This window comes from Tamandua tetradactyla, chromosome 11 (assembly GCF_023851605.1).
Source record: "Tamandua tetradactyla isolate mTamTet1 chromosome 11, mTamTet1.pri, whole genome shotgun sequence".
Taxonomy (NCBI): domain Eukaryota; kingdom Metazoa; phylum Chordata; class Mammalia; order Pilosa; family Myrmecophagidae; genus Tamandua; species Tamandua tetradactyla.
In genome coordinates this window covers 22,073,089-22,091,369 of record NC_135337.1, presented here as the reverse complement: position 1 = coordinate 22,091,369, position 18,281 = coordinate 22,073,089, and the positions used below count along the sequence as shown (strand labels likewise).

Here is an 18,281-nt window from a genome sequence, read left to right as displayed (position 1 = left end):
CTTCTGAGCTGAGTTTTCTTTTTACCATTTCCAGTGGGAGAAGAAATTGATTTTGTATTATTTGACTTAAGCTGCCTGAGTGGTTACTTTTATCAGCTCATAGAATATTTTTTTTCTTTATAATTATATTTGTGTGTAAGCAGAGCTCAGAACTAATATTCTCTTTCTCTCTCCTCCCATTCTTTCTTCCTCCTCTTCTCTTGCTTAATCATTTATTCTTTAATTTTCTCTTTTTCCCTCCCCTCTTTGTGAGTACTCTCTGCCATTTTCTCTCCTTTCTTCATCTTCTTTCTATTTTCTCTCGTTGTTCTCTTCCTCATACGATTCTCTTTCCTTCCTCCTCTGTTCTTTCTTTCCGGCTAGTTGAATCTGTGCTTATGATCTTTCTCTCTCCTTCTGCTCCCTTTCTCTCCTCCTCTTTCCCCTCTCTTCTTTTCCCTCTTTCTCTTCCTTTTCTCTCTCTGTCTCCCATTCCTCTCCCGCTCCACCGCACACACTTTTCTCTCTTATTTTTCCTTTTCCCTTGTTCTCTACATCTGCTGTTTACCAATGTATCTCCCAGGCTTTTCTCTGTGTCCTTCTCCGCTCTCTGAACCACTTCAGTTCTGTTTCTTTTTCCTCTTTCTTTCCCAGTCTCTCTTTCCTTCTCCTTCCATGAGTATTCCCTTTCCTATCTAGTGTGTTTTGTTTTCTTCCTTTCCTGTACACACCCTGCCGATTCTGTGCACTGTCTTGTGCCACTTGTTTTCTCCGTTACTCTTACTCCCTCACTGCCTGCTCTTTCTTTTCAGCTTTACTTTTGTTCTGCTAAAGATACATGCTCTCTTCAGATATTATTGAGGGCTCACTAGGAGTCAGATACTTTGATAGTTCTGATGATGAAAAGGTGAGTAAGATATAGCTCCTGCTTTGGAGGAACTTGTGGTCTGATGGGGAATCAGTTCTGTAAAAGCACTTTAATAACTATATTCTGTGACAAGTGCTAAGAGAGATATATGAAGTTCCATGGCAGGTTTAGTTGATTTTAATTATAACCAAATGGGATATGGTTATGTATAAAATTATAAAAAATGAGATATAATTATACCATTTTTATAATATAGAACAAGAGATTCTGCTTATCTATAAATCCAAACAGCTAATAAGCTCAGATAAGAATATTTTATACAGCACTGTATTGGTGACATTCAAATAATCTTGAATTGTTAATAATAAAAGATTTTTAAGTATATTTTTGAATCATTAGAAAAGATTATTTATAAAGGTATCTTTTTGTTTGTTGGAAAATTAGTATTCATATATGTTGTATGTCAGAAATCTAATGAGAATATCTTATTAAACAATCTTTCTGGATAAACAGTAGGCGACTTCAAAATTCTCCCTAGTTCCTTAATTCTTAGGATATATATTATTTCCCACTTAGAATACATTGTCACCTGCTACAAGGTGGCTTTTAGCAACCGTCGATATCATAGCAGGTTTTAATATTCAACTCTTGCTAGTTGGTATGAGAGTAATATTTCTGCTACAGTTTTGTTACTTATCCTGTCCTCTCCTTATACCAGCAACAGAGGGAATAGTAGGGGAAATCTGAGAGGCAGCAAAGACTTTTCAGTATTTCTTAATATAAAAATCAATTTTGTGTCTTGTTACACTCCCAATTTTGAAATAGCAAAGCCAACATGAAAGTAATATATATGTAATAGGTAGGCAGAGGCATACATATATGCTGGCATACTTGTATCTTATTTTGCTCTGGCTGAAAAATCCAAACACCAACCAACTTAATTAGACAGTACCGCTTACCACATACATGAATTACATGTTCCAGTTCTAAGACTCTTTCTGTTCATGTAAACATAATCATTTGTAAATGCAAGTATGTCTAGTTTCCTTTTAAACCTGTGACCAAGTTTAGCAAATATATTAAACATAATTAAATCACTTAAGTCCAACAGTTTATCAGATAATGTGGAGCACTTACTAAACTAGGTATTATGGACAGAAAGATGCCTGCAAGAAATCCTTTCCTTTGATCTTGAAATTTAGTAGAACTCAAGGGTGAAAGATTTTCAATCATGCATTAGTTATGGGACAAGAAGGGAGATTAAAAGAAAAGTTTTTCTATGTTTTAAACTCTAATCCTTCTAATTTTACTAGATAAATTCCCAAGCAGGCTTCTAATTATTTGAATTTAATAAACTTTTATCCAGAAAAAAAGAATGTATATGTTTTTACAAATAATATTTAAGTTATTTTCATGGTTAGAATGTAGAAGTATCCATTATTTCTGAATATAAATATATATATTTGCTATGTTGGAATATGCTTGAAAAGGCAAAGTCCAGCATAACTGGATAGTATGCATTTTAAAATTTGTTCTCTTTAAAAATATTTTCACAGTAAAGATTGTATTATCTAAAAGTTAACAGAGAACGCTAGAGAAAGTAGTATTTTTAATGCTCCTATTATATTGTTTAAGGACCAGAGTTATTACCAGCTATCAGCACCCTTTGAATAATGTTTGAATATATAAAAATGCAAAGTTAAAGTTGTTTTTAATGACTTTAGCTAAGCCAAATGTACTTTATAGAAAATAAAATCTTTCCCCAATGCTTCACACAGGTAGGAAGCAGAAAGCTTGAGAAGTCCATGGAGACAAAGACAGGTATTTTAAAAATAGCTTCTTTAGAATTATATGAAGCTAGAAATGATTTTAAAAATAGGTCATTAAAAAGTTTTTGCTACATTTATTAATCGTAGAAGAAAGAATGATAGAAATATAAATCTCATGTTGCCTCTGGGATAATTCAAGAACAATTTTATTTTCTTTCATATCAAAGCTTCACTTTCCAAAGATTTGAAAGCTGAAAGGTATACATCTGAAAGCATAAGGAGTTGTTAGAAAAGGAGGGATTAATAAGTTAAGAAAATTCCTTTTTCTAGCCCCTTTGTTTTACTTTTTATCCTTCAGTCCTTCCTTCTTTGCCCACTTGTCTGGCCCTGTTTTCCTTCTCCAGTTGCAACTTGAGATTTACATTTCTGTGACAGGTCTTTCTAAATTTATTTACTTCAAGGAGGTCTTTTGGTTGGCTTGTAGAAATTTATGTGCTTTATGGCATTCTACTGTTAACCATAATTCATAATAATTAAAAATCATTCTCATTTCTACAATATATGTAAAATGAAGTGTATTATACTATAAATACTGAAATTTCAGTGGCTGCTTATAACCATATAATATGGTTTAGAATTCCCGAACCTGTGTAAATTTATGGTTGATTTTTAAGAAATAACATAATAATTGAGTTGTTCACTTTGTTCCTTTTCAGGTATGTTAGAGCGGAAGTTCTGGCTGGCTTTGTTAATGGCCTATTTTTGATCTTCACTGCTTTTTTTATTTTCTCAGAAGGAGTTGAGGTATAGTAGATGATGATAAAGATAGTAAATTGCTTTTCTGTAATGAAAATATTTATTTATTGATATTTGTAATAGTGTTTTTTTCATTATCATTAAGTATCTAAATTTTTTAGGTATTTTGTAACCTTTTCCTTTATACACATGATTATCTTATCTAATCTAATAATAAATGGAAAAAAATTAAATAAATGTGAAGCTACTTGAAATTGAAAATAAGTAAATAAAAGTGCTTTACAAGCCATAAATATGATGTTGGCACTATGAAAAGTAATGGCACAATTTGGGTAGTGAGGTCATTTGGGCAGAGCTTTTAAAGAAAACAGAACCTGAGACTTTTGCTAAGGAATTTTAATATTTGGTAATTTTAAAAAGAGATTAAATAAATAAAAAGAAAATTTAAAGATTACTGAACTTAAAATGAAAGTACCATTTTAAGATATCAGAAAGGGATAGGTTTTGAACCTAATAATCATACTTCTAAATATTTATGTTTATCAAAAAATAACAGTTATTACCTTTTTTTGTAGTATATAACCACTGGATATGCAGTATATATATCCATATATATGTCCATAAACTGTTTGGGGAGATATTTTTGGAATTCTCTTAATTCTGAAAAATAACTAGAATTTAAAAAAAAATTTGTTGTTGCCAGTTGATAATCAGAAATTAAATCAATGCTATTTGTTTGTGTTATGGTTTCTAGAGAGCTCTAGCCCCTCCAGATGTACACCATGAGAGACTGTTACTTGTTTCAATTCTTGGATTTGTGGTAAACCTAATAGGAATATTTGTTTTCAAGCATGGAGGTCATGGACATTCTCATGGCTCTGGTATGATGATTAGACTCTTTGTTTCTTCATTTTCTACCGAATTTCTGCTATTATTATTCACTTTTGGAAATGATAATGTATTCTTGAGTCATCCTCCTCACTTCTCCATGCTCTTCCATCTCAGTCACTTCTTAGGACTACACATGTTATTGGTGGAGTGTGGATCCTTCCAGACCTCTGTAACTCATCTGTTCAGTATGATACCATTTATATAAAAAATCAAATATAAGAAAACCATAAAAAAAAAGTGTGTGTTAAAAAATTATAATAACTATAAAAAAAGTATGTATGTGTATGTATATAAAATTTACTTTCAATTTGTCTTTGAGATTCTTCCACTTGTTATATGTTGGTCTAACATGTTTTTTTATCTGCTACGTGAAATTACCATGTTTTATTTAGCCAGTCTTCTATAGATAGAGTTTCAGTTGTTCCAGTTTTTCACTAATCTACATAAAGCATATCCTTGTGAATACATGCAAGTGTTTTTTCCAGAGCTATGTTGTCCTGTACAATAGCTATTAGTCGTTAAATAGCCATTAGGCTATTTAAATTAAATTTTATTTAATTAAAATTGAAAATTCAGTTCCCAGGTTGTACCAGCGATATTTCAAGTGCTCAGTAACCATGTGGGACTACTATATTGGATAGCGCAGTTATAGAACATTTCCATAGTTACAGAAAGTTCTTTGGATTGCAGTATGTTAGAGTGTAAGGAGAATTGCTAGAACATAGGGTGTATAAAATTTTAGTTTCAAAAGACACTTTCAAATTGCCTTGTCATTCACATTTACCCTCAGCAAAAATAAACGCAGGTACTACTAATGTCCTCCCATCCACATTGTTACCTTAATATTATAAATTTAAAACAGTTTTGCTAATATTTTTATTGTAAAAGTCTCCTTTTATCTTGTAATTCTTTCGTTAGTATTGTTGTTGAACATTGAGGTTGAACATTTTTCTGTAAGTGTTTAGACCATTCAGATTTTTATTCTTCTTTGAATTACCTATTTATATTTTTTGTCTGCCTTTTACTGTCTAATTTTAACCCATTCATAATAGTTCTCTCTGCATTTTGTACATTAATGCTTTGTTGTATGCTTTTTATTGTCTTATTTTAATCTATTCATAATAGTTTTCTCTATATTTTGTATATTAATACTTTGTCTTATACTTTGCATAAAGCAAAGTCTGTGGCCTGTCTTTTTAATGTTTATTTTAATATTTTTTAGAATTTTGGTTTGGTGGGTTTTTTCCCCTTCCATTTTGGTCTTTCATCTATGTAGAATTTATTTTTGCAGTGGAATGAGAGAGGACTTAAAATTTCTTTTCCTCAGTATAAATAAGCAATTTTCTGTGCACCATTGAATAATTTGTCCTTTACCCCGCTGAACTAAAATGCCATTTTTGCCATGTATTAAATTGCTTTGTATATTGGGTATTGGGTCTGTTTATCTATGACTATTCCATTATCACACTGGAATGATGTTATTTGGTTTATATTTTAATGTTTGGTATGGTAGTCCTATCTATTTTTATTTTCAAAGTTGTCTGGGTCCAGATTGCTTTGTTTTTTGTTGTTTGTTAGTTTGTTTCTATGCTGTATAGTGGGGTCACATTTCATTCTTTTTCCATGTTAATGTCTTCATATTGCAGCACCATTTTGTTTAATTTTTTGTTTTGTTTTTGTTCGTTTGTTTGTTTGGGAGGTCATGGGCTGGAAATTGAACCTGGGTCTCCTGCATGGCAGGCAAGAACTCTAACTGAACTACCCTTGCATCCCCGGCTTGCTTTGTGTCTTTAAAAAAAAAATATATATATATATATATCAGCTTGTCGAGTTTAAGGAAAAATCTTTTTGGATTTTGATTGGGTGTGTATATATATGTATATGTTTTTTGTTGTTTTTTTTTTTTAGCATGGGCAGACAAACCAGGAATCGAACCTGGGTCTCCAGCATGGCAGGCAAGAACTCTGCCTGCTGAGCCATTGTGGTCCACCCTGTGTTTATATTTAATTACTGGAGAATTTGCCTCTTATTCAGATTACATTTTCTGATTTATGCTTTATTTCTTTATATCCTTTGTTAAGTTGTCAATTTTTTTTCATTTTTAATTTTGAAATATATTCAGACTTATAGGACAATTAAAAAATAATACAGGCGGGCCGCGGTGGCTCAGCGGGCAAAGTGCTTGCCTGCTATGCCGGAGGACCTCGGTTCGGTTCCCGGCCCCAGCCCATGTAAGAAACAAACAAACAAACAAAATACAATAAAACAAGAGAATGTTTAAAGATGTTTCCCTTTCTTCCTCCCTTCCTTCCTTCCTTCTCTCTGTCTTTCCTTCCCTTCCTCCCTCTTTAAAAAAAAAAAAAAAAAAAAAAAAAATAATACAAAACCAACACAGAAGTCCAAACTTACCCTTACTCCCCCAGATACCCAGATTTACCAGTTTTAATGTTTTACCAAATTTACTGTATTATTCTGTCTTGTATTCCAGTTTTTTTTTTTAAATGTCTCAATAATGTCCCTTTGAGCCTTTTCTATTCCTCTGCTAGGTCCCATCAGATCTTGTATTGCATTTAATGGTCATTGTTTAGTTAGTCTTTGTTTTTCTCTCTCTCTTTTTTTAATTGTGGGGTACAACCCAAACTTTCCTATCTTAGTCACTCCCAAGCATACCATTCAATGGGATTAATCACATTTATGGTATCGCAGTACCCTCAACACCTCCAGCGCTAAAACTTTCCCATCTCCCTAAACATCCATTATGCAGTGGGTGCATAAACCAATTTTCATTTGCTTTATTTTTAGGCAGTTGACAGTTCCTATTTTTTCATTTAGTTTATTTTTAGGTAATTGACAATTTCTATTTCTATTACAAATAGTAATAGAAATAGTTTGCTAGTATTGCATTGGAATGCAATGTACCAGAAACAGAATGACTTTTAAAAAGGGGAATTTAATAAGTTGCTAGTTTACAGTTTTAAATCCAAGAAAATGTCCCAATTAAAGCAAGTCTGTAGAAATGTCCAATCTAAGGCATACAGGGAAAGATACCTTGGTTCAAGAAGGCCGATGATGTCCAGGGTTTCTCTCAAATGGAAGGGCACATGGTACACATAGAGCTTCTCTCTCATCTGGAAAGGCACATGGTAAACACAGTCCGGGCTCCTCTCTCATCTGGAAGGGCACGTGGCAAACACGGTATCATCTACTAGCTTCTCTCTCCTGGATTCCTGTTTCATGAAGCTCCCCTGGAGGCATTTTCCTTCTTCATTTCCAAGGGTTGCTGGCTGATGGACCCTCTGCTTCTCATGACTATGTCATTCTGCTCTCTCCAAATCTGAATTGCTCTCATTCTCCAAAATGTTTCCTCTTATATAGGACTTCAGAAACTAATCAAGACCCACCCAAATGGATGGAGACACGTCTCTACCTAATCCAGTTTAACAACCACTCTTGATTAAATCACATCTCTGAGGAGATGATCTAATTACAGTTTCAAACATACACTACTGAATAGGCATTAGAAGAAGCGGCTGCCTTTACCAAATGGGATTAGGATTAAAACATGGCTTATCTAGGGTACATACATCATTTCAAACCAGCACACTAATTAAAAGTTAGAACTATTCTTTATTTCTTATCGCATACCTAGTCCTTCAGTAAGGTATTATTTAGAAATATTGGTAGTTTGTATCCTTGTCACAAATACATTAAAATCATTTGGAGTTACTTCAGCATCCTGATGTTGCTGTGGTGTGTTACCTGTGTGGTCCTGTTGCCAAGATGCCCGAAGAGACCCAGACCAAAGACCAGCCCATGGAGGAAGAGGATTTGGAGACATTCACCTTCCAGGTGGAGATCACCCAGCTGATGTCCTTGATCATCAACACTTTCTATTCTAACAAGAGATCTTTCAAAGGGAGCTTATTTCAAACTCGTTGGATGCTCTGGGCAAAATCTGACATGAGAGCTTGACCGACCCCAGCAAGCAAGACCGGATGCTCACCATCGTGGACACCGGCATCAGGATGACTAAGGCTGACCTGATCAATAACCTGGGCACCTTTGCCAAGTTGGGCACCAAGGCATTCATGGAGGCACTGCAGGTGGGTGCCAACATCTCCATGATTGGCCAGTTTGACATGGTTTCTATTCTGCCTACCTGGTGGCAGAGAAGGTGACGGTTATCACAAGCACAACGATGAGCAGTATGCCTGGGAGTCCATCAGTGGGAGGCTCCTTCATGGTTAGGACCAATGCAGATGAACCCATGGGTCATGGAACAAAGGTTATTCTTCATCCGACAGAAGACCAAACTGAGTACTTGGAGAAAAGAAGAATAAAGGAGATTGTGAAGAAACATTTTCAGTTTACTGGCTATCCAATTACTTTTTTTGTGGAGAAAGAACGTGGTAAAGAAATAAGTGATAATGAGGCCGAAGAAGAGGAAGAAAAAGAACAAAAGGAGTCTGAAGACAAGCCAGAATAGAGGATGTTGGTTCTGATGAAGAAGAAAAAGAAAAAGATGGTGACAAAAAAAAGAAAAACAAGATCAAGGAAAAATATATTGATCAAGAAGAACTTAGCCAAAACCAAACCCATCTGACCAGAAATCCTGATGGTATTACTAATGAAGAATATGGAAAATTCTATAAGAGCTTGACCAACAACTGGGAAGACCAGTTGGCAGTGAAGTATTTTCAGTTGAAGGACAGTTGGAATACAGAGCCCTTCTCTTTGTCCCTAGACAGGCTCCTTTTGACCTGTTTGAAAACAGAAAGAAAAAGGACATTAAGTTGTAGGTACACAGGGTTTTCATTATGGATAACTGTGAGACACTGATCCCTGAATAGATATTTCATTAGAAGAGTGGTGGACTCCAAGGATCTTCCTCTAAATGATCTTCCTCTAAATATTTCATGGTAATGTTGCAACAGAGTAAAATTTTGAAAGTTATCAGAAAGAATTTGGTCAAAAGTGCTTAAGCTCTTCACTGAACTGGCAGAATATAAAGAGAATTGCAAGAAGTTTTATGAGTAATTCTCTAAAAATATTAAGCTTGAAATACTTGAAGACTCAAAATCTGAAGAAGCCTTCCAAGCTGTTAAGATACTACACATCTGCTTCTGGTGACAAGATGATTTCTCTCAAGAACTACTGCACCAGAAGGAAGGAAAACCAAAAACATACCTATACATCACTGGTGAAGCAAGGACCAGGTTGCCAGCTCTGTTTTTGTGGAACGACTCCAGAAGCATGGCCTAGAAGTTTATGGTTGAGCCTATTGATGAGTACTGTGTCCAACAGCTGAAGGAATTTGAGGGGAAGACTTTAGTGTCTGTCACCAAAGAAGGTTTGAAACTCCCAGAAGATGAAGAAGAGAAAAAGAAACAGGAAGAAAAAAAAACAAGGTTTGAAAACCTCTGCAAAATCATGAAAGACATCTTGGAGAAAAAAAGTAAAAAAAGTGGTAGTGTCAAACCAATTAGTCACATCCCCATGCTGCATTGTTACAACCACATACAGCTGGATAGTAAATACAGAAAGAATCATGAAGGCTCAAGCCCTAAGGGACAACTCAACAATAGGTTACATGTTAGCAAAGAAACACCTGGTGATCAACCCTGACCATTCCATTATCGAAGCCTTAAAGCAGAAAGCAGAGGCTAGTAAGAATAAGTCTGAAGGATTTGGTCATCTTACTTTATGAAACTACACTCCTGTCTTCATCAGTCTGGAAGACACCCAAACACATGCCAACAGGATCTACAGGATGATCAAACTTAGCCTGGGTATTGTTGAAGACGACACTACTGCTGCTGATGGCAGTACTGTCAAAGTGTGATGCTGTGATACTTTAGGCACTAAAGTTCTTTTCTTGTTTCATGTTGACTTTAACTGATTGAGGTCAGCATTTGTTGTAAGATGTATGTAACCTAATGTTAGCTTTGTGGTCTCAAGTGTTTAGCTAGCAAGCAGATTCCTTAGTATACCAAATCTGTCACTGAAGTATGTGTTCTGAGGCATATACCTTGATGTTTAAAATAAGTTTTGAATTATTTGTTTCATCTTTGAGGATCTACTTTTTAAACCTTCCATCTTTTATAATTAACAACTCTGCATGTACTAAGCCTCTAGAAATTAGTATGTTAAAACAACTCAATGGGAGCAAATATCCATAGGGCTTGTTTTCCAAAGAAAAGTGTTGTTTGGAGTAGAACAATTCCAGGACTGCCTGTGCTGTTGCAAAGCAAGGGAAACACTCAGCCAGGTCTTCTGAGTGGAAATGTAGTGCCCAAATCCTGTTCTGCTTAAAATGATGGAAATACATACTGGCGAATAAAAAGAAAAGTTGTAAAAAAAAAAAAAAAAATCAATTGGTTAGCTTTTTTAAAAATGCCAATACCCATGCTTTATCTCAGAATATTTATATCAGAATCTCTGTGGAGAAGACCTAAGCTGTAGCATATTTTAAAGCTCTCGGGTTATTTTAATGTGCAGTCAAGGATGGGGAACCATTGCTTTAATGGGAAATGCTTCTAATGTTTGGTAAAACTGATATTTAATCTATTTCTGGTAAAAATTTTATCAAGGTGATTTTCCTTTTTATCCCTGCATCTATTGAAGTAATCATGGTTTTTCCTTCATAAATGTACTTAATTTAAAATTAATTGTATCATTAGACTTTCTAATGGAGAGCCATCCTTAAATATTAGGGCTTAAAACGTATTATTAATTTTTTAAAGCTTTATTAAGATACAGTTTACATCCCATAAAATTCACCTATTTTAAGTATACAGTGGTGGTTTTTAGTATATTCACCAAACTGTGTAATCATCATGACAGTCTAATTTTTTTTAACATTTTCAACACCTCAAAAAAGAACCCTAGACACATTAGCAGTCATTCCCCATTCCCCCTACCCCCACCCCAGTCCCAGGCAACCACTAATCTACTTTCTGTTTCTGTGGATTTGTGTCTTCTGATAGTTCACCATAAATAGCATCATACAATATATACACCGTTGTGACTGGCTTCTTTCGCTTAGCAAATGCTATCAGGGTTCATCCATGTTGTAGCGTGAATTGAAATTCATTCATTTTTAAAGGCTGAATAATATCAGTTTTTAATTATCCATTCATGAATTGATGGGCATTTGGGTTGTTTCTACATTCTGGCTGTTATAAGTAATGCTGGGAGCAGCATTTGTGAACGACGTTCTATGTGGACATACATTTTCAGTTCTTTTGGGAGTATACCTAGTAGTGTAATTGTAAGATCATGTGATAACTCTGAGCTTAACTATTTGAGGAATTGCCAGACAGTTTTCAAAAGCGGCTGCACTATTTTACATTCCCAGCAGCAGTGTATGATGTTTCCAATTTCTCCACATTCTTGCCACATTTGTTATTTTCTGTTTTTCTTTTTATTGTAGTTATCCCATTCGATGTAAAATGATTTCTCATTATGGTTTTGATTTGAATTTACTTGATGACTATTGACATTGAGAATCTTTTTCACATGCTTAGTCATCATTTGTCTATCTTCTTTTGGAGAAATTTCTTTTCAGATCTTTCACTCATTTTTTAATTGGGTTGTTTGCCTTCTTGTTTGTTGAATTGGAAGATTTCCAAATATATTCTGCGTGTAAGTCCCTTTTCAGATATATGACCACAAATCTTTTCTCCCATTCTGGAGGTTGTCTTTTCATTTTATTGATGGCGTTCTTTGACATACAAAATTTTAAATTTTGATGAAATCCAGTTTATCTAGCTTTTCTTTTGCTGCTTGTCCTTTGTTGTTATGTATAAAAAATCATTGCCAAATCCAAAGTCATGAATGCTTACACCTAGATTTTCTCCTAAGAGTTTTAGTATTTGCTTCTACGTTTAGATCTGTGATCCATTTTGAATTCATTTTTGTGTATGGTGTAAGGTAGGGGTCCAAATCATTCTCTTACATATAAATATCTACTTGGACCAGAAATGTTTTATGAAAAGATTATTTTTTTTCCCATTGAATTGTCTTGGCACAACTGTCAAATCGTATTGACCATAACCATGAGGGCTTTTTTTCTGGACCCTTAATTCTATTTCTTTGATCTAATGTCTGTACTTTTGTCAGTACCGCACAGTTTTACTTAACGTAGCTTTATAGTAAGTGAAAGTGTGAGTCCTCCAACAATCTTTTTCAAGATTGTTTTGACTATTCTGGGTTCCTTGCATTTTCATAGGAACTTTAGGAATGGCTTGGAATTTCTCCAAACAAGTCAGCTGGGATTTTGATAGGAATTGCATTGCATCTGAAGATCAGTTTGGGAGGTATTGCCATCTTGACAATGTTAAGTCTTCTTAATCATTAACTGCATTAATTTAGTTCTGTAATTTATTTCAACAATATTTTATAGTTTTCAGAATATTTAAATTTATTAATTTAATATTCTGTTTTTATTCTCTTTAATAAATAGAATTCATTTCTTAAATTTATTCTTAGATGTTTTATTCTTTTTGCTGTTGTTATAAGTGGGGTTGTTTTCTTAATTTCATTTTTGGATTGTTCATTGTTAGTGTATGGAAATGCAGCTTATTTTAAAATTATTCTAACGTCTTGCTGCATTTCTCCATTAAGTGTGATTTGAGCTGTGAGTTTTCATAATTGCCCTTTATTGGGTTGAGGAAGTTCCCTTCTATTCCTAAGGCTGGGTGTTTTTATTGTGAAGGCATATTAGATTTTTTCAAAGGTTTTGTTCTGTGTCTATTTGATATGATCACGTGGTTTTTATCCTTTATTCTATTAAATTATGTATTTCATTATTTTAGGGTGTTAAACAACCATGCATTTTTTTTTCCTTAGTTAGCTTGTCCATAAGCATGTTTAAACGAAGTACCCAAATAATCATTGTAAAGCCTGCATTTGCTTGTACAACAAGTTTCATAAACCAATTTAAAGTTAAGGCAAACAGAAAATCTGCAGATACAAATATCAGAGTTTCTTGAATTCTGAATGTTAAATGCTAATTTAACTACCGTTTGATTAGCTATCAAACTTGTGTACATTCTCAAAATATCAAGTAGAAAGTTATTAGAAATGTCAACTTTGCTATAGTAATGGTCTATGTTGCTAAACATTTTCAAGTTTTTGATTTCAAGAAAATATAAAGGTATAAATGTTTTTACAATTAACATGAAAATCTTATCTCTTATGATATAACATTTAAAATCTATTATATCTAATATTTGTGCTTTCTTTTGCTTTGAACAAAAGAAATGCAATAGCTTGGCATTGAGCATCCATTTGCATCCTTTCACTTTCTGTCTGTTGGTGTGCTTGGATCTAAGATAAGTCTCTCGTGAGCAGCATATAGATAGATCATATTATTTAATCCATTTTGTCAATTTGTGTCTTTTAATTACTGAGTTTAGTCCATTAACATTCAAAATTATTACTGTAAAAGCAGTTCTTGGGTCTAGCATCTTATCCTATGGTTTTTGTCGGATCTACATATTCTTTTCTATCTTTCACTTTTTACCCTTTAAGTTACCCTTGCTAATATTCTTCAGTTCTGTGCCCTCCTCCAGACCTTCCTCTCTAGTCTTTTTTCAGTTGACAGAGCTCCCTTTGATATTTCTTGTAGGACATGTCTCTTGTTGGCAAATTCTCACAGCCATTGTTTATCTGTGAAGATTTTAGTCTCTCCCTTAGTTGTGTAGGATAAAGAATTTGGCTGAAAGTCTTCTCGTTCAGAATCTTAAATATATGACGCACTGCCTTTTCACCTCTATGGTGCCTATATAAAACTGAGCTCAGTTTTATATAGTTTCCCTTGTATGTAATAAATCTCTTTTCTCTTGCTGCTTTCATCACTTTTTGCTTCTCTTTAAGATTTGACATTCTGATAAGTATATGTCTTGAGTGAGTCTATTTGGATTTGTTCTATTTGGATTCATGGGCTTGTTTGGTTTGGATTTTTATGTCTTTTATAAGGATTGGCAAGTTTTCCCCCATTAAATCTTCTACTAGCCTTCCTATCCCTTTACTCTTCTCTACTCCCTAAGAGATACCAATAATTCTTATATTTGTACGCTTCATGTTGTTTCTCATTTCCCTGAGATGAAAAAGTTGCTTTTTTTCCATCTTCCTTGCCTTTGTTCTTTTGAGCATTCAAGTTCATTTGTCGTGTCTTCTGATTTGGTTATTCTTTCTTCTGTCTCTTGAAATCCACTGAGTCTCTAATATGTTTTTAATTTGGTCTACAGTATCTATCATCTCTGTGATGTCTGATATTTTTCTATTTATTCTTTTAAATTCTTCTTTGTGGTCCTCTAGTGTCCTCTTGATATCCTTTGTATCATTATGAACAGCCTAAAATAGTTGTTCCAAATTCTGAGTCCTCTTGGATGATTTAATCTGGTCATTTGGTGGAGCCATATCTGCCTCTTCTTTATGCTCCCCCAATGTCTTCTTGATGTCTTTTACCTCATTCTGAATAAGCTTAGTCAGCCACTCCAAATTCTGTGTCCCCTTGGGTGATTTAATTTGGTCATTTGGCTGAGCCATACCTATCTGTTCCTTCATGTGCTTTATGATCTTTGTACATAGGGCATTTTAATGTCTTAATAAAGTTATTTGCAGATTTGTTTCCTTCCCTCATCTAAGGTTTTGTGTCAACTTGTATTAGCTTTGAAGGTCCCCTTTTGGATTTGGTTTGTCAGTCTTTCCACGTGAGACCAAGTCCCTCATCCCAGGAGGAAGTGGAATTCTGCTTAGGGCTATGTCTGAGAGATAGGCAGATAGATAATTTATCAGATTGGCGTTTCCTCTTCTCCCCAGCAGATGGTGCTCTTGAGCCCTCTCATCCCCTTAGGCCCACCTAACCCTGCCTGCAGGTGCTGGCTGAATCAAGTGAAAACCCAATGGGACTCCAGCCAGCTGACCTTGGCAGGCACCAAAATCCACCAATCCTGGGGTTGGGGGACAAGTGGAAGGCACTGCAGTGGAGTCTTCTCCTGTGTGACCAATGAATCTAGTGGCCTCTAGACTACCCAACAGGGTAATGCCAGATGCAGGACTGAATATTTCAGCTCTACCCACCCACAGCCAGTTTGGAGGTGTGTGGAGGCCTGTCATGGCACTGAGCTCAGTCAGCTTCCTCGGCCTCACCTCATGTCCACACACACCTGTGGTCTTCAGGTCTCCTTTGGGGGAGTGGAGCAGCACCAGGGCCTGAACATCTCTTTTTTGCTGTTAGGATGTCGGACTGGCATACTCCACATCTCCCCCTCCTCCCCGGGGAAGGGCCTCCCCAGTCCTTGCCAAAAAAACACAGCAGGGGCCCACAGCAGTGTATCACAGGGTGGGGAGTAGACACTTTACCTTGACTAAGTGGAGTCTGTGCACAGAAAAAGCCCATTTGTTATTTTCCAGGTTCACCATGGGCATTCCCAGCTGTGAAGCCAAAGAGAAAATTTTCCCAAGTCAGCTGCAGGCATAGATGGAGTGTTAACTGAGCACATTCACCTCTTGCTTTCTGTCCCAATTTCTCCAGTTTTTTGTCCAGGGCCTCTCTGTGCAGGGTAGAAGACCCTCCATGATCACTCACGTGCTGGAACCACAATTCTGGTCATTTTTCTAATTCTTCCATCATTGTTGCACAGAACTGATGCAAACGCAGCCTCTCTACTCTTCCATCTTGCAGGAAGTCCCCCCAACCATGCATTTTGAGATAAATCCCACTTAATCATGATGTAAAATCCTTTTTATATATAGCTAGATTTGACTTGCTAGTATCTTGTTGACGTATTTGTATCTATATACTTATGGGATATTGGTCTGTAATTTTCTTTTCTTTTGATATTATGTCTAGTTTTGGCCTTATGCAATGAGTTGGTCATTGTTCCTACCTCTTCTCTCCCTGTTTCTCTCTCTCTTTTTTTTTTTGAAAGAATTTCTGAAGTACTGATATTAATTTTTCTTTGTATGTCTCGTAGGATTTACTAGGGAAGCTGTGTAGGCCTGGGCTTTACTTTGTTGAAAGTTTTAATGTTACTGATTCCATCTCTTAGCTTGTTATAGGTATATTTGGATTTTCTGTTTCTTCTGAAGACAGTTTTTGTAGTTTGTGTGTGTCTAGGAATTTGTCCATTTCATCTAAATATCTAATTTGTCAGCATACAGTTGTTCATGAAATTTCCTTGTACTCTTTTTATTTCTTTTAAGTTCCATAGTGATGTCTCCTGTTTTATTTCTTATTTTATTTGTTTGGGCCCAAACTGAGTTCATGCAAAGCATGGGCCAGAGCTACTGTGAAACTGTAAAACACACCAGGCAGAGAAGTAAACACAGATATATAAGGATTTACAAACAGGAGAAAGTCTCTGGTGGCGGTGATCTGGAGAGAGAGTACCCTACAAAGGGTTGAACTACAAGGGGTAATATGTATATGATTTTAGAACAAAGACTTTCCATATAGTATGAGGACATTGGACCTCTAGTATGATCATTATAGGGCCTTAAGACTTGATGTCTTACTAAGATTAATGTTTCAGACTAAGATAGAGTCAGTGTCATTTTACATCCATGATTACATTCTTTTCCCTTTTGGAAGGTTGGTTACTTTCTTGACCCTTGTCTTTGTTAAGCAGGCTGCTTGCTATGTGCCTGGGGTTTCATTCCAGTTTAGGAGGAGACCCAGGCCCTGGGACGCCACATTAGTATTTTTTTGTCTTCTCAACTCTTTTGTTCAGTCTTGGTAAAGGTTTGTCAATTTCCTTAATCTTATCAGAAAACAAACTTTTGGTTTCATTGTTTTTTTTTTTTCCTACATTTTTCTATTCTCTATTTCATTTTTAAATTCTGATCTAATATTTATCATTTTCTTCCTTCTGCTTGTTCCATGTTTAATTTGCTCTTTTTTTTCTAATTTATTAAATTGGCATGTTAGATTTATTCATGAGATCTTTCTTTTTAATGTAGGCATAGATAGCCATAAATATCTCTGTAAGTGTCACTGTAACTATGACCCCCAAATTTTGTTATATTGTACTTTTGTTTTCATCCATCTCATAGTATTTTCTGATTTCCCTTATAGTTTCCTCCTAGAGTTGTTGGTTCTTTAAGACCGTGCTATTTAATTTCTACTTATTTGTGAATTTCCACAGTTTTCTTTTGTTGATTTCTAGTTTAATTCCATTGTAGTGAGAAGACATAGTCTATGATTTCAACATTTTTTTTCAACTTATTTAGGTTTGCTTTATGGCCTGCCATTTGGTCTATCCTGGAGAATGTTTCATGTGCACTTGATAAGAATATGTATTCAATTTTTAGATGAAGTGTTCTATAGATGACTGTCACTTCTAATTGATTTATAGTGTTGTGCAAGTCTTCTCTTTTTTGTTGATATTCTGCTTAGTTTTATCCATTATTGAAGGTGGGTTATTAAAGTCTCCAGCTATCATGGTTGAACTGTTTATTTTTTCCATTCAATTCTGTCAGAATTTGGTTCATGTATATTGACACTTAATTGTTAAGTGTATATATTTTTATAATTGTTGTATCTTCCTTGACCTAGTTATCATTATAAAATATTTTCTGTCTCTCAAAATAATTTTCATCTAAAATCTGTTTTGTCTGATATTGTTATGGCCACTTTAGATTTTTTTTTTTTTTTACTAGTTTGATATTTTTTTTTCCTTCCTTTCACTTTCAGTCTGTTTGAGTCTTTGACTCTAAACTATGGCTCTTATAAACAGAATATAGTTTGATAATTTTTTTATGCATTCTGACAATCTTTGCTTTTTAATTGAGGTGTTTAAACCTTGCATTTAAAGTAATAACAGATAGGACTTATGTGTGCAATTTTAATATGTTTTAAAAATATTTTATGACAGTTTTGTTCCTCTATTTATAGATTTATTTTAAATAATAGATATTTTCTAGGGTTCATTTTTAATTCTCTTATTGTGTCTTTTCCTATATATATTTTTAGTTATTTTCTTAGTGGTTGCCCCGAGGATTTCAAGTAG

General features: G+C 34.7%; 1 protein-coding gene and 1 pseudogene across 2 annotated transcripts in view; both read left to right on the top strand.

The window, feature by feature from the left end:
• SLC30A7 (solute carrier family 30 member 7) overlaps nt 1–18,281 on the top strand; it is a 115,496-nt gene that overhangs the window by 38,853 nt on the left and 58,362 nt on the right. For both annotated transcript variants that reach the window (XM_077120096.1, XM_077120095.1), the window contains exons 4-5: nt 3,333–3,420; nt 4,127–4,253. In XM_077120096.1, the coding sequence (XP_076976211.1) occupies nt 3,333–3,420; nt 4,127–4,253 (215 nt within the window). The remainder of the gene's footprint in view (nt 1–3,332; nt 3,421–4,126; nt 4,254–18,281) is intronic.
• On the top strand, nt 6,640–17,892 carry LOC143649956 (heat shock protein HSP 90-alpha pseudogene; annotated as a pseudogene).